This window comes from Pleurodeles waltl, chromosome 2_1 (genome assembly GCF_031143425.1).
Source record: "Pleurodeles waltl isolate 20211129_DDA chromosome 2_1, aPleWal1.hap1.20221129, whole genome shotgun sequence".
Classification (NCBI taxonomy): domain Eukaryota; kingdom Metazoa; phylum Chordata; class Amphibia; order Caudata; family Salamandridae; genus Pleurodeles; species Pleurodeles waltl.
In genome coordinates, this window is record NC_090438.1 from 317,257,013 (window position 1) to 317,270,497 (window position 13,485).

A 13,485-nucleotide genomic window follows, 5' to 3' on the forward strand; every position below is an offset into this window, starting at 1 on the left:
CTAAGTGTCCAAAAGAATAACAATATCTATACCTGACCACAGCTTTTTTTGTGTAATAGTAACTATGCTATGAACAACTGTGAAATGAAACAACCACCGGGTAAAAATTTATATTTTATTTTGTTTTGTTTTTACAGCGTATTGTCAAGTGTAGTAAACCGGCTGCAAACTGGGGACCAGCATTGCCACAAAACCGGGGTGAAAGATATAAAGATATGAAAGATCCTAAACTTGATAAAGAGACTAAAGAAGACCTAGAGCTACCAACAGTTGTTGGTATGGATAATCCCTCTTTTCAAAGAGAGTAAATGTTTTGGACTACGCATCAGAGTTTCACTAAAATGGAACGGATAGCATTATGCCTTTCCAGATTGCCACACACAACTGGAGCTATGATTTCATGAGGATAACATCATACAAAAAGCAAGTTTACATCTTTACCCTTCCGGAGAAAACTTTGATGAGTCAATCCCGAGTGTGATGTCCTATGAATTTAACTGGTCATTTCTGCATCGTATAATGACTATCAATGCAAAGAACTACTTTTGTGACCTATGCGTATCAATATTAGGCAGTTAGAAACATATTCTAAAATAAGCATTATTGAAAAAATTTGCCTTAGATGGCATGACAATTCAAATTGTCACACAACATACAGATGAAGACAGATTGCATCCTATTGCTGACTGGATACACCAAATCCCAGTGACAGTGAAACTCACTACTACCAATGGCTTAGAAGTTAATTTTGCAGTTGTTAAGAAAGAACATCAAAAGCTATTGGCCTCAATTTGTTTGAACATTTGTTTTAGTATTAGGTCTACAGATCTTCTGAAACATGGCTGTTCTTGCTATCTTGTGTCACTATGACAAGAAAAAATGTGTGAGTTTACTTCTCTCAACACAGGGAATTCAGACTTCAATCCTGCAGGCAGGAGTGTTAATTTTATTACCTCTTTAAGGTAAGAAGAACCGCAAGGAAGGAGTAAAGCCACACTCCATGGCAAGAGTATTTTTTTATGTTTTTAAATGTTTATAGCATTTAAATATTATACTAATTTTATCTTCTGTCAAAATGTCTGAGAGGAAACAAATGATTGTAAAAGTCCAGTAATCGTAATAAACCTAATAAAACATTTTCCACAGGTCATATTCTGTAGTTTGAAAAGCATCCCTGATCATTTTGTTATGACTAAGGTATTTAAAATTTAGATCTTACTTATTTATTGTGAAACTAAGGGCCAGATGTACGAAATTTTATTTGCAAAAAGTGGCAGCAAATTGTGCATTGACTTTTTGTGAGTGGAAAGGAATTTTGAGAACCGACTGATATATTGAGAGGTCAGTTTACAAAATTCTGAATTGTAGTGGGTCACAATCCAACCTGCATTATCGATATTCATGAGGTAATTCACATATTGCGACTCACTATGATTAGATGCCATTACAAGGATGATGGACTGCTAGGATCATCAAACCACCATATCTGCGATCATATTTAAATAAAGTAAACTTTTTTTTTTTAAATGCAGCCCATTTTCCATAAAGCAAACAAGACTGCCTTTAATAAGGACAGGTTGTTTTTAATTTTGAGAGTTGACAGTGATCTCCTGAACCAATGTCTGCTTCCCACAAACATTTTTGTGTGATATCCAGGTACAGCTCGTTCAGGCCCAGAGAGGCATCGTAGCATAGGAAAGGTCTCTGGCCCACCCCCAATTTTGAGGGTTTTTATAGGAAATCTTTTCATAGGCCACCATGGAAAAAAGTGCAATCATGATGTGAACAAATACATTTTCAACAAATCAGAACATTGGATCCTAAAGCAATATATATAATTAAGACCTATCCCAACACATGAATACTGATTAAGCCCATTCTGAGCCAATGACATCTGGAGGTGTCAGAAGAAAGTAGTACAAAACAGTAGTGAATCATTGCGAATCTTCTTCAAGAACAGTGTCATTCCGAAATAAACAAACATGACTTGGTTGACTACTTGCAGTAGAACTAACAAATATAGCACACAGATGAGAAATCCATTTTGAACAAGATAATGTCAAATTGTAGCTGAGGCCTAGTAAGCATAAGCTGAATTTCCCCAGATTTAATGGGTCAATGCAAAAACGTTTTAAAGGCAATCGTATCATATAAATCTACACATGTGAATTTGAATGTGGATTACTATTCTACACATTGTAACTAATGCACAGTTCATATTAATGCATGAAAGCTACCACACATTCATGTCTCCCTTGATCCACAAACTGACCAGGTAAGGCAGCTTTGATATGTGGCTGTCTTCCGGTCTACAGTCTGATCATTGGGGAAAAAATAATATTTCTAGTTAATGCTATAAAAGAGGCAATGCCCTGTCCAATAAGAATTGGTCACCCTACCTAACACAGGGGACTTCAAAGGCAGTGGTTAAAGGCTCCGGGGTTTCCTATTCTTGTACTTGGAACCAAACCCTAACCACACCAATGGTGCCTCCTAAACTCTGCACTAGGAAGCAGCTAGATTGTATATGACAGGATTCATCATAAGGCCGATGCTAAAAGGGGGATGGAGGACTGCTTCCAAAATTCACAAAGTCCAAAGGTAGAGGAGAAAGTAGTCTTGCACGTATTAGAAAAACGTAGTGGAACCTGACGATAACCTTTTGTGTAATCTAGGATAGTGATACACTGATGATCTCCTAGTCTTTCTATTAAGTAATCTAACATATGGAGAGGATAGGCAACAAAGGTCGTCAGAGAACTGACTCGCCTGAAATCTAAGCAAAAAGTAATGCACTGATCAGGTTTAAGTACCAGGACAATTTGACAGTATCATTCACTTATCAATGGTTCTATTGTATAACGGGCATGGCTAGCACGGCTGGACTTCTAATATTACTGCTTTCCTTCATGGTCTGGGTTTGCAATTGGTTTTACTCTCACAACAATCCCTAGAGATACATTGGTCTAAATAGAGATGTATGCCCATTTATGCCCAATTATGTCCCACCTTCTTCATAATTGACCTTAAGTCTGTTCTCCTGTTGTTCACTTGAAGATTCCTACTATGTCCACTGTTAGACCTGATAGCCTTAAAGTGGTCTTCCCCCAGTATTTCTCCCTCTTTGCTTTACCTTTTTGCTGTTGGCCTTAGGACTCTGAGTACTTTACCACTGCTGACCAGTGCTAAAGTGTATGTGCTTCATCCCTAAACATGGTAACATTGGTGTGTCCACAATTGGCATTTTTATTTTACTTGTAAGTCCCTTGTAAATTGGTATACCATATACCCAGGGCCCCCTAGCTTACATATAAGTCATCCCTATGGTAGGCCTTAGGTACTCCACTGGACAGGGTACCATGTAAGTAAAAGGCAGGACATGTACTTTACATTTTACATGTGCTGGTAGTGAAATACTCCCAAGGTGTCTACTACTCTTATAGGACAGCTTTGGGAATACCTTAATATAACTTTACACTTATTTGGATTTGCAACAGTCTCTTGCGATCTCAAGTAACCATGTGACTGCTAGTGACTATTAAGCAATATTTTTCAGTTTAATCTTTACAAATTCATATCTTGACTTCTACTGATTGGATTTTTGTTGCTTTGGTCATGTTTCACTCAGATAAGTATTCACTGTAATTCTAAACCTGTGTGGAGTTTTTTTGTGGTGTTTTCATTGTGGTAGTATGTGTGTGTGGGGGTGGGGATGGGGGTTTGGCCTTCCAATCCCCGTAGTGGAAAACCTATGACCTGGGATACACATCTATGGGTAAACAAAATCATCTGTAATACTTTATCTTAAGTATTTGTGCTCCCATCCAGCCACATTCCTTAGTATGGATTTAAGGGTTCTCTTAAAATGTTAAACCACTCCATCATATAAACAGGCTACTGATGTTTCTCAAACAGGGAATGGCTCAGGGTAGCATGCAGTGTAATTCATTTTAAATAAGATGGAATCATAACCTCAACCATAATGTTGTAAAGGGCCAAACAGGTGCAAGGCAATCCACTTTAAGGTTTCCCTAATGATTGGAAATGGGTGTAAAGAAGCTTTTGTGGCAAGCCAAGAATCGTTCAGTTAGGAGCCTGGGCATTACAGTACCTGGTTGTTTCTGTATATAATCTCTGTTAAAAGAAGCTTTGAAGCATAGTCATAGCCAGTTGTTCTTTGTCCACTCTCGTGTCCCCAGTAAGATGGCTATGGGTTCATTGTAAGACAGCTTTACAAACTGGTTGAGGTGCAGGCATTTGCTGGGTCAGAGTACCAGTGGTCTATACCACTGTTCTATGTAGCAACTATTTTTTTCCACTGGAAATAGGGACCTGTGGGTGCAGGGCTTTGACCATCCGCCTGTCAGGCTCACTCAAGGGCATACGCCAGAATCAGGTCTTCTTGTTGTTGTTCGTGTCCGAGAGAGGCTCTAGACTCAGTACTGTGTCTTTTGCACACACACACCACAACCATATATATATATATATATATATATATATATATATATATATATATATATATATATATATATATATATATATATATATATTGTTAGAAATTGGGTTTTTGGTTGGCAGTCAGGTTACCCCCTGTCCAAGCAAGAACCCTCACTCTAGTCAGGGTAAGTCACACACAATCCAAAATATCCTGTGCCCACCCTCTGGTAGCTTGGCACTGAGCAGTCAGGCTTAACTTAGAAGGCAATGTGTAAAGCATTTGTGCAATAAATCATACAATAACACAATATAGCACCACTAAAATACACCACACAGTGTTTAGAAAAATATATAATATTTATCTGGATATTTGCAGGTCAAAACGATCAAAGATGCAATATGAATTTCTAAAGATATCACTGAAAAGTGATATACAGTGTCTTAAGTCTTTAAAAAGTAAACAAAGTCTCTTTCAAGCACAAAGTACCTGGTTTGGAGTGGAAAATCTCCGCAGAGGGCCGCAGAAAAGGAGATGTGTGGAAAAATGGTGTGTGCGTCACTTACGCCCCTTCACACACAGACGTGCTTCGTTATTTTTCACGCGGGGAGATGTGCATCGTTCTACGGGAAGAAAAATGATTTGTGCATCAGTTTCACCCCTTTACACAGACTTGCGTCGTTATTTTTGACTCGGGGAAGACGTGCGTCGTTTTCCGCCACGCGGACTGTCTACTTCTGTGGATCACAGGATTACCAGATGTCCCAGGGTCTGTGCGTGGATTCCCGGGCTTGTTATCCGGCTGCGCATCGTTCCGGGGGGCTGTGCGTGGAATTTTCTTTCTCACGGCAGGCGTCGCGTCGGTTTCCTCTCTGGAAGTCGGGCGCCGTTGTCCATGCGAGGCCGTGCGACGAAGTTCGGGTCGCACCGCAGGCGTCGTGACGAGCGTTGTCTTTCCGGATCGGCGTGCAGTGATTTATTCACACTGGAGCAAGCCGTGCGTCGAAATCTTCGGCGCAAAAGAAGTCCAGTTGACAAAGAGAAGTCTTTTTGGTCCTGAGACTTCAGGGAACAGGCGGCAATCTGTATCCAAGACCTTGGAGAGCACTTTGGCAGCAAGACAAGAGTTCAGCAAGGCAGCAGGCCAACAGCAAGGCAGCAGTCCTTGTAGAAAGCAGTCAGGTGAGTCCTTTAAGCAGCCAGGCAGTTCTTCTTGGCAGGATGCAGGTTCTGGTTCAGGTTTCTTCTCCAACAAGTGTCTGAGGTGGTAGGGCAGAGGCCCTGTTTTATACTAAAATGTGCCTTTGAAGTGGGGGTGACTTCAAAGAGTGGCTAAGAAGTGCACCAGGTCCCCTTTCAATTAAATCCTGTCTGCCAGGGTCCCAAAAGGGGGTGTGGCAGTCCTTTGTGTGAGGGCAGGCCTTCCACCCCCCCAGCCCAGGAAGACCCATTCAAAATGCAGATATATGCAAGTGAGTACCCTGTGTTTGGGGTGTGTCTGAGTGAATGAACAAGGAGCTGTCAACTAAACCTAGCCAGACATGGATTGTAAGGCACAGAAAGATTTAAGTGCAGAGAAATGCTCACTTTCTAAAAGTGACATTTTTTTAAATAGTAATATTAAATCCAACTTCTCCATTCAGCAGGATTTTGCATTACTATTCGGGCCATACTAAATATGACCTTCCTACTCCTTTCAGATCAGCAGCTACCACTTCAACAATGTATGAGGGCAGCCCCAATGTTAGCCTATGAAGGGAGTAGGCCTCACAGTAGTGTAAAAACAAATTTAGGAGTTTTACACTACCAGGACATATAAACTACACAGGTACATGTCCTGCATTTTACCCACACAGCAACCTGCTCTCGGGGTTACCTAGGGCACACATTAGGGGTGACATATGTAGAAAAAGGGGAGCTTTAGGCTTGGCAAGTACCTTTAAATGCCAAGTTGAAGATGCAGTGAAACTGCACACACAGGCTTTGCAATGGCAGGCCTGAGACAAGGTTAAGGGGCTACTTAAGTGGGTAGCACAACCAGTGCTGCAGGCCCACTAGTAGCATTTAATCTACAGGCCCCAGGCACATATAGTGCACTCTACTAGGATCTTATAAGTAAATCAAATAGCCAATCATGGATAAACCAATCAACAGTACAATTTACACAGAGAGCATATGAATTTTAGCACTGGTTAGCAGTGGTAAAGTGCCCAGAGTTCAAAAGCCAAGAACAACAGGTCAGAAAAAATAGGAGGAAGGAGGCAAAATGTTTGGGGATGACCCTGTCAAAAAGGCTAGGTCCAATATATATATATACATATATATATATATACATATATATATATATATATATATATATATATATATATATATATATATATATATATATATATATATATATATATATCAACACTTGGTTTGGCTTTTTCCTCTCTGCTCCTGAACGCCAACGGTGCTGGAATAGGACGCGCACCACCGCGTCTTATATGAAACACGATACCTTAAAAAATCATTAAGGCAACCAGCACTCCATGATTGTTAAACCAAAGGTTTATTTACACAAAAACAGGAACGCGTTTCGGCGTGACAGCCTTCTTCAACCTGCAGGTCGTCATTTTTGCCCCCTTTATATATCCCATGTGTTTAACTATCCATGGTTCAATTAAAGCAACAAAATACATTCCAATATAAAGTCTAACTTAAAAATACAAATGAATCACACATAAACAAATACACAACTTGCTGAATCACGGAAAAACATTGCATAAATATCATTATAAAAATAAACAGTGTCTGAAAGAAATATTGGGCATCTAAAAAACCTAGGTAATCACAATCATGTAATAATCTATGAATTTGCAAATAGTAAAATGCAAATTACATAAGGAAAAAGATTTGTGATTATTTTGTGTTTTATGTGAATATTAAAATTATACAAATTGTATGGCTCATACTATTGGACATTGGTTAATATAGAGGAGTGTGAAAAAATAATAATGCAATAATGGGGTTACATGTTATTTATGGTATTACCTCTACGCTTTTCCTGTCACTAAATATGAACTGCTGTTGATGGTTAAGGTAACCATATTAACTTAAATGTATATGTAACTCTTCACTTGAGTTTAACCCCACTGGATCTCTTGAATCTAATGCCAATATGTATCTGGACTCAAATTTTCTCAGATGTTTCTCCCTGTCACCTCCACAAATGTCCTTTTTTATCCCATCAGTGACACTGTATTTAACCTCTTCTACTCGTCCACCATGTAACTCGTGCATATGCCGGGCAACCGGATAAGCCTCATCTTTGTTAACTATTGCCCTGAGATGTTGTAAAATCCTTTTATGGACTTGAAGTTTAGTGCTACCTACATAAAGCTTAGGACAACTGCATTTCAAAATGTAAATTACGTATTCACTCTTACAGTCATATCTGCCTTTGATGGTATGTATTGTCCCATGTGCTTGTTTAATGGTTTGAATGTTTTCCCCATTTTTTCACGCCTTACATTTGGTACATTTAAAGAATCCATCTTGGGACTTCAACCAACTAGTATTCGAAGGTTTTGCTTGTCTCACATCACTTTTGACCAAAATATCTCTCATGGATGTCCCTTTCCTGTATGTTATAACCGGTCTGTTTCTTAATTCTGTGCCTATGACGGGATCACTTTTAAGCATATGCCAGTGTTTCTGTAATAACTTTCTTACAGATTCATGAGCAGTGTTAAAGGTCGTGATAAATCTTACATTTCCCGTATCATTTCGTTTATCTTTTCTCCTATTCTTCTTGGTGTCCAAAGAATTTCCCTTGCTATCTTTAGTAAACAACAATTATATATATATGTCAAAACAAATCCCTTTCAGGGTTAGAGTGACGCATAAATTATGCAAAAAAGAAGAGAGAACTCTGGGTAGTTCCCAAGTTTAGGTGGAGAGCAGCTCTAGTAAGGAGCACCCTGCAACACCAGCGACACTCTAGATTTGCTCACCTCAAATGTCTGTTTATCTAGAAAAGTTTTTTAGCATTGGATCAGCACAGTGCTATCCACGCCGAGCTAGATAGTGACAAAGTCTTTTGCCATTTGTACAGCAAAGTCTTTAAGCATAGGTTTGACACAGTGCCAACCTTGCCTAGCTGTAAAATGACCTCTCTGATGAGCTCTAATGAGAGCGAAACACGTGTCAGGGGTTGCTTTTACTCATTCCAGGTTGGCTTGGACGGTACTTTACCAATCCAAAGCTGTAATACTGTGCCTGGAGTGGTAAATGGCTTTTGTCATTTTACAGCTCGGCAAGGATGGCACTGTGTCAAACCTATGCTTAAAGACTTTGCTGTACAAAGAGTATTTAGTAGGGGTGTTTGGGAGCTCATGGTAGTAAAGTGAGGTTTGGGTGAGCTAGATGTGGAAGAGAAAGGAAGAGCTTAGGCAGGGTTATTTTGGAGATGAAAGTAGTAGAATGGGTCTGGGATCAGTCAGAGTGGGGATGGAGGATAGATTGATAGAGACATGGACATATGGTGATGGGTAGACAAAGTAAAGCTTACAATATATATGTATATATATACACACACACATTCTTAATCATTACTGTTATTTATTTTATTTATTCATTATTTTTTTACTTTAATTACTTATTTATAATTTGAATTTTATTTATAGATTTTTTTTAATTTAATTTTCTCTAGTACAGTAGGACTAGAGTAATACACAAATAGATATGTAAATACATAGTAAGGGAATATATGTTCAAGGAACATAATAATGCTTATAATAATATGAGAAGAAAGGTAGCATTGTACAAACACATACTCCCAAGATTTGAAGTATTTGAAGTTAATTAATAAGTGTACTTTTCTAACATTTATGTATTTATCTTTCCTCAATTTTTGAATAGTGAAATGCTTATGAGAATAAAACTTTTGATCAGTGTGATATAAAAACGAAAGTAGGGATTCATAAGTATCCAATATAACAACCCACCCAGGAGCCATGCAATGACCTAGGAACATGTCGAGCATAGAATAACATACACATGTATATGTATTCACACACACATACACACATGCATACACAATCATATATACATACCCAACCATGAGTAAATATACATCGGTTAAACAGGTTGAAAAAGTATGTGTGTAATTTACTGTTATGACATAACAGCAATACATATTTTCTAAAGAACTACACATATCCAGAATAGAATATACACATAATCAGATTAAAAATATCTATCAAAACGGGCATATGCAGTCCATTTCCGTTTGATTATGGTGGTTTTGAAGGAAAGAGGCAACTCTTGAGTAGTCTTCTGAAGACAAGATAGTTATCCGTGGGTCTTATATTTGAGGGTAATGAATTCCATAGTTTGGCTGCTTGAACGGAGAAGGATGTACCGCCTATAGTCTTTTTCTTGCATGATGGTGTTCTAACGCGGGTGCCAATCTTGAGCTGAGGTTTCTTTTTTTAATGTATTTGGTTATTTTGTTTCTGATAAAAAGCGGTCCTGTTCCATGTATAGCTTTGTGGGTGATACAAAGCAGCTTGAAGGTGAATCTTCTGGCAACGGATAACCAGTGTAGTGCTCGCACGGCAGGGCAGATGTGGGCTTGTGGATTTACATGTAATAGTAGCCTGGCAGCGGAGTTCTGAATACGTTGTAGTTTTTTCAAAATAGATAGAGATGATCCATGGTAGAGGCCATTGGCATATTCCAGTTTGGATAGTACAAGAGAGATAGTAGCCTGCACCTTGTGTGGAAATCCGAGGTGGGGGATGATACATCGGAAAGTCTTCAAGGTGCTGAAGTTAGTTTGTGCTAATTTGTCCACTTTGGCATTACTTAACTAGAGCCCATGGTAATTCAGAGGTTTTTAACCTCCTCGAGTAATTGAGGAGGTAGTCCGCAATCGTCAGGCCAGGCGCACAGTAGGTCATAATTTTTCCAGTCACCACGTGTGGGTATTTCTGTTTTGGAAGCATTTAGTTTGAGATGGCTCCAAGTCATCCACTGATCAACGACACTGAGGCAACAGAAGATATGTGAGTTTACAATGTATTTGGGGCATTCCAATTTGTGTGTCATCTGCATAGTTGTATCATGCGAGCTGAAAATCATTGATCAGTTCTGGTAATGATATGATGTAGATGTTAAAAGGCAAAGGTGAGATGATTGATCTTTGGGGGACCCCTGCTTTTGTGAGGTACGGTTTGGACGAGAAGGAGGGAACATAGATAATATTAGTTTTGTTTTGAAGGTACGATGTAATTCAGTCGAGAGCAGTCCCTTCTATGCCGGCTTCGTGGAGTCTTCGAATGAGGGTGCTATGGTCAACCATATCAAGGCAGCCGAGAAATCCACGAGAAATAGTGCAGCAGCTCCATTCCAGTCGACTGTGTTTTTCTAAGATCATCCCAGATTGCTATGAGTGCTGATTCAGTGCCTCTTTTTGGGCGGAATCCAGTTTAGTAGTCTGAAAGTATGGAATTGTCTTCAATGAATTGTGACATCTGGGTGAATGCTGCTCTTTCTAACAGTTTGCTCAGGAAAGGTCCATTTGTGATTGGTCTGTAGTTGTTAGGGTCCTGTGGGTCTAGGTTTGTTTTCTTTAATAACGGACGTATGTATGCCTTTTTCAGGTCTTCAGGAAAAGTTCCTGTAGTTAAAGAGTTGTCGATGATTCTTCTTACATGTGTGGCAGCAGAAGTAGATAACTATGGGGGTCATTACAACCCTGGCGGTCCAAGATCGCCAGGGCTGTTGTGACGGAAGCACCGCTAACAGGCTGGCGGTGCATTCCGGGTCATTACGACCGCGGCGGAAGCCACAATGGCCCCGGCGGTTCTAATCCGCCAGGGCAGCGCTGCCCAGGGGATTACGAGTCCCCCTACCGCCAGCCTTTTCCTGTTGGTTTGAACCGCCAGGAAAAGGCTGGCGGTACGGGGAGTCGCTGGGCCCCCTGACACGGCCCGTGCAGCTTTTCACTGTCTGCTATGCAGACAGTAAAAAGCGCGACGGGTGCAACTGCACCCGTCGCACGGCCGCAACACCGCAGGCTCCATTTGGAGCCAGCTCCTGCGTTGCGGCCGAGATCCCCGCTGGGCCGGCGGGCGGAAACCAGGTTGGGGATCTCAAAATGACCGTGGCGGGAGTGCAGCCACATTGGCTGCCACCCGGCGGTCAGATCTTACCACGCGCCATGGTCATAATGAGGGCCATAATGTTCTTGAAGATGTGTGGTGGACAGGGGTCAGAAGGGCAACCGGAAGGCCTGCCAGCTTTGACCAAATCCATAAAATTCACCTAGTGATATTTGTTTGAAGGACTGTAGAGGCTGGGTTGGTTTATTCTTAGAGGGGATTTTAGGAAAGGGGTGGGTGCTGATGGTTTTCTTGTGCTTTATATAGGGGTCAAATGTGTCTGCCTTGGTTGTGTAATGAGTTGCCAGTTTGTTTGTGAAATCTTGAGTAGTGGGATGACTTCCTTCCATGCATTTAGGTTTTTGAAATTCATTGAGAATTTTATAAAATTCTTTGGTTGCTGATTTAGTATTTAGAATTCTGTCTTGGTACCTTTATTGTTTTAGCTTTTTTGATTGATGATTTGTATATTCTGTTAAGTTTGTGTAGCTGCAGTTTGTCTCGAATGTTATTTGTTTTGAGCCAGGTCCACTGCAACCTTCTTATTTGTTGCTTTATCTCTTTAGGTTCTGGGTTTCTCCAAGGTGTTGGTTTTCGTTTGTCCTGTTTAATTTGTCTTAGTGGTATTAGGATATTAAAAGCTTCCTGTAGCCACTCAAAGTTTTGGAACAGAATTAATTGTATCTAGATCTCTGTAGGCTGTTAGTTGTGTTTCTAAATCTTCAAAATTGAGTTTGCTCCATGGTCGATAGGTGCATGTATGTAAGTAGGTGTGGGCTATGTTGATTTGTAGTGTTTTATGTCGGAAAGTTATCAAATGATGGTCTGACCATGTGATTGGCATGAAGCTATGAACGGTAACTAGTTGAGGCGTAGCAAAAATGACATCTAGCATTTGTCCAGCAGTGTGTGTGGGATTGTGTACAATCTGATGTAGATTCAATGCGACGAGGCTAGTGGAGATAGCTTTTGGATGGGACATATTGGGTTTGTCAAACCAAATATTTAGGTCCCCAAGAATGCATAGGTTTGAGTATAATGTAATAAGGTTTGAGACTGTAACTAGAAAGGCATCTGGGAATGTTAAGTTGTTAGGTAGAGCTCTGTAAAGGAGGAGAAAGTTACAGGAGGAAGTTGGAGTAGGGTGGCGTCTGGTGAGGAGGGCTTCACAACCTTGTATGGAAATGTCTGTTTTACTGAGATTTATTGCTTGTTTGAATATAATAGCTAGTCCACCTCATCTCTTGCCTATTTGGTTTTGTGTGATGGTTTGATACCCTGGAGGAACAGCTCAATGCAACATTGGGGTCATATCATCAAATTGCCTCCTATTGATATCTTACCCATTGATAATGCAGCAATGGAAGATGGGGACCTCTAAGGAGTGTTGGTGGGGTTGTGGAAACACGGGACCCTACTGCACCTTTTATGGCACTGCCCGAAGCTCACCCGTTACTAAGAACAAGTCCTGCATGACACTGACTCTGCCTTTAACATATCCATCCCAAGATTCCCAGCCTACACTATTCTGTGACTTCTGAATCCTCTGACTTACCCGCTGCGCTCCAATAGAGGTAGGCAAATGTCTCCCGCCCTGGGGTTAGCACATCAGGTTATACTCTCATAGTGAAATTACATATACATCTGGATTCTCATCCACTTAGGCTGCCTACATTCCTCCTGATAATAGAGAAGACACATAGGGCCTGATTCTAACTTTGGAGGACGGTGTTAAACCGTCCCAAAAGTGGCGGACATACCACCTACCGTATTACGAGTCCATTATATCCTATGGAACTCGTAATACGGTAGGTGGTATATCCGCCACTTTTGGGACGGTTTAACACCGTCCTCCAAAGTTAGAATCAGGCCCATAGTCACTCCACTGTTCCAAGGGCCAGG

General features: G+C 40.4%; 1 protein-coding gene across 1 annotated transcript in view; it reads left to right on the forward strand.

The window, feature by feature from the left end:
* Positions 1 to 1,150, forward strand: part of LOC138264485 (sodium- and chloride-dependent neutral and basic amino acid transporter B(0+)-like) — a 385,904-nt gene extending 384,754 nt beyond the window's left edge. Inside the window, exon 14 of the mRNA XM_069212546.1 lies at positions 138 to 1,150. Within this exon, the coding sequence (XP_069068647.1) occupies positions 138 to 308 (171 nt within the window). The 3' untranslated portion in view covers positions 309 to 1,150. The remainder of the gene's footprint in view (positions 1 to 137) is intronic.
* The last annotated feature ends 12,335 nt before the right edge of the window (positions 1,151 to 13,485 follow it).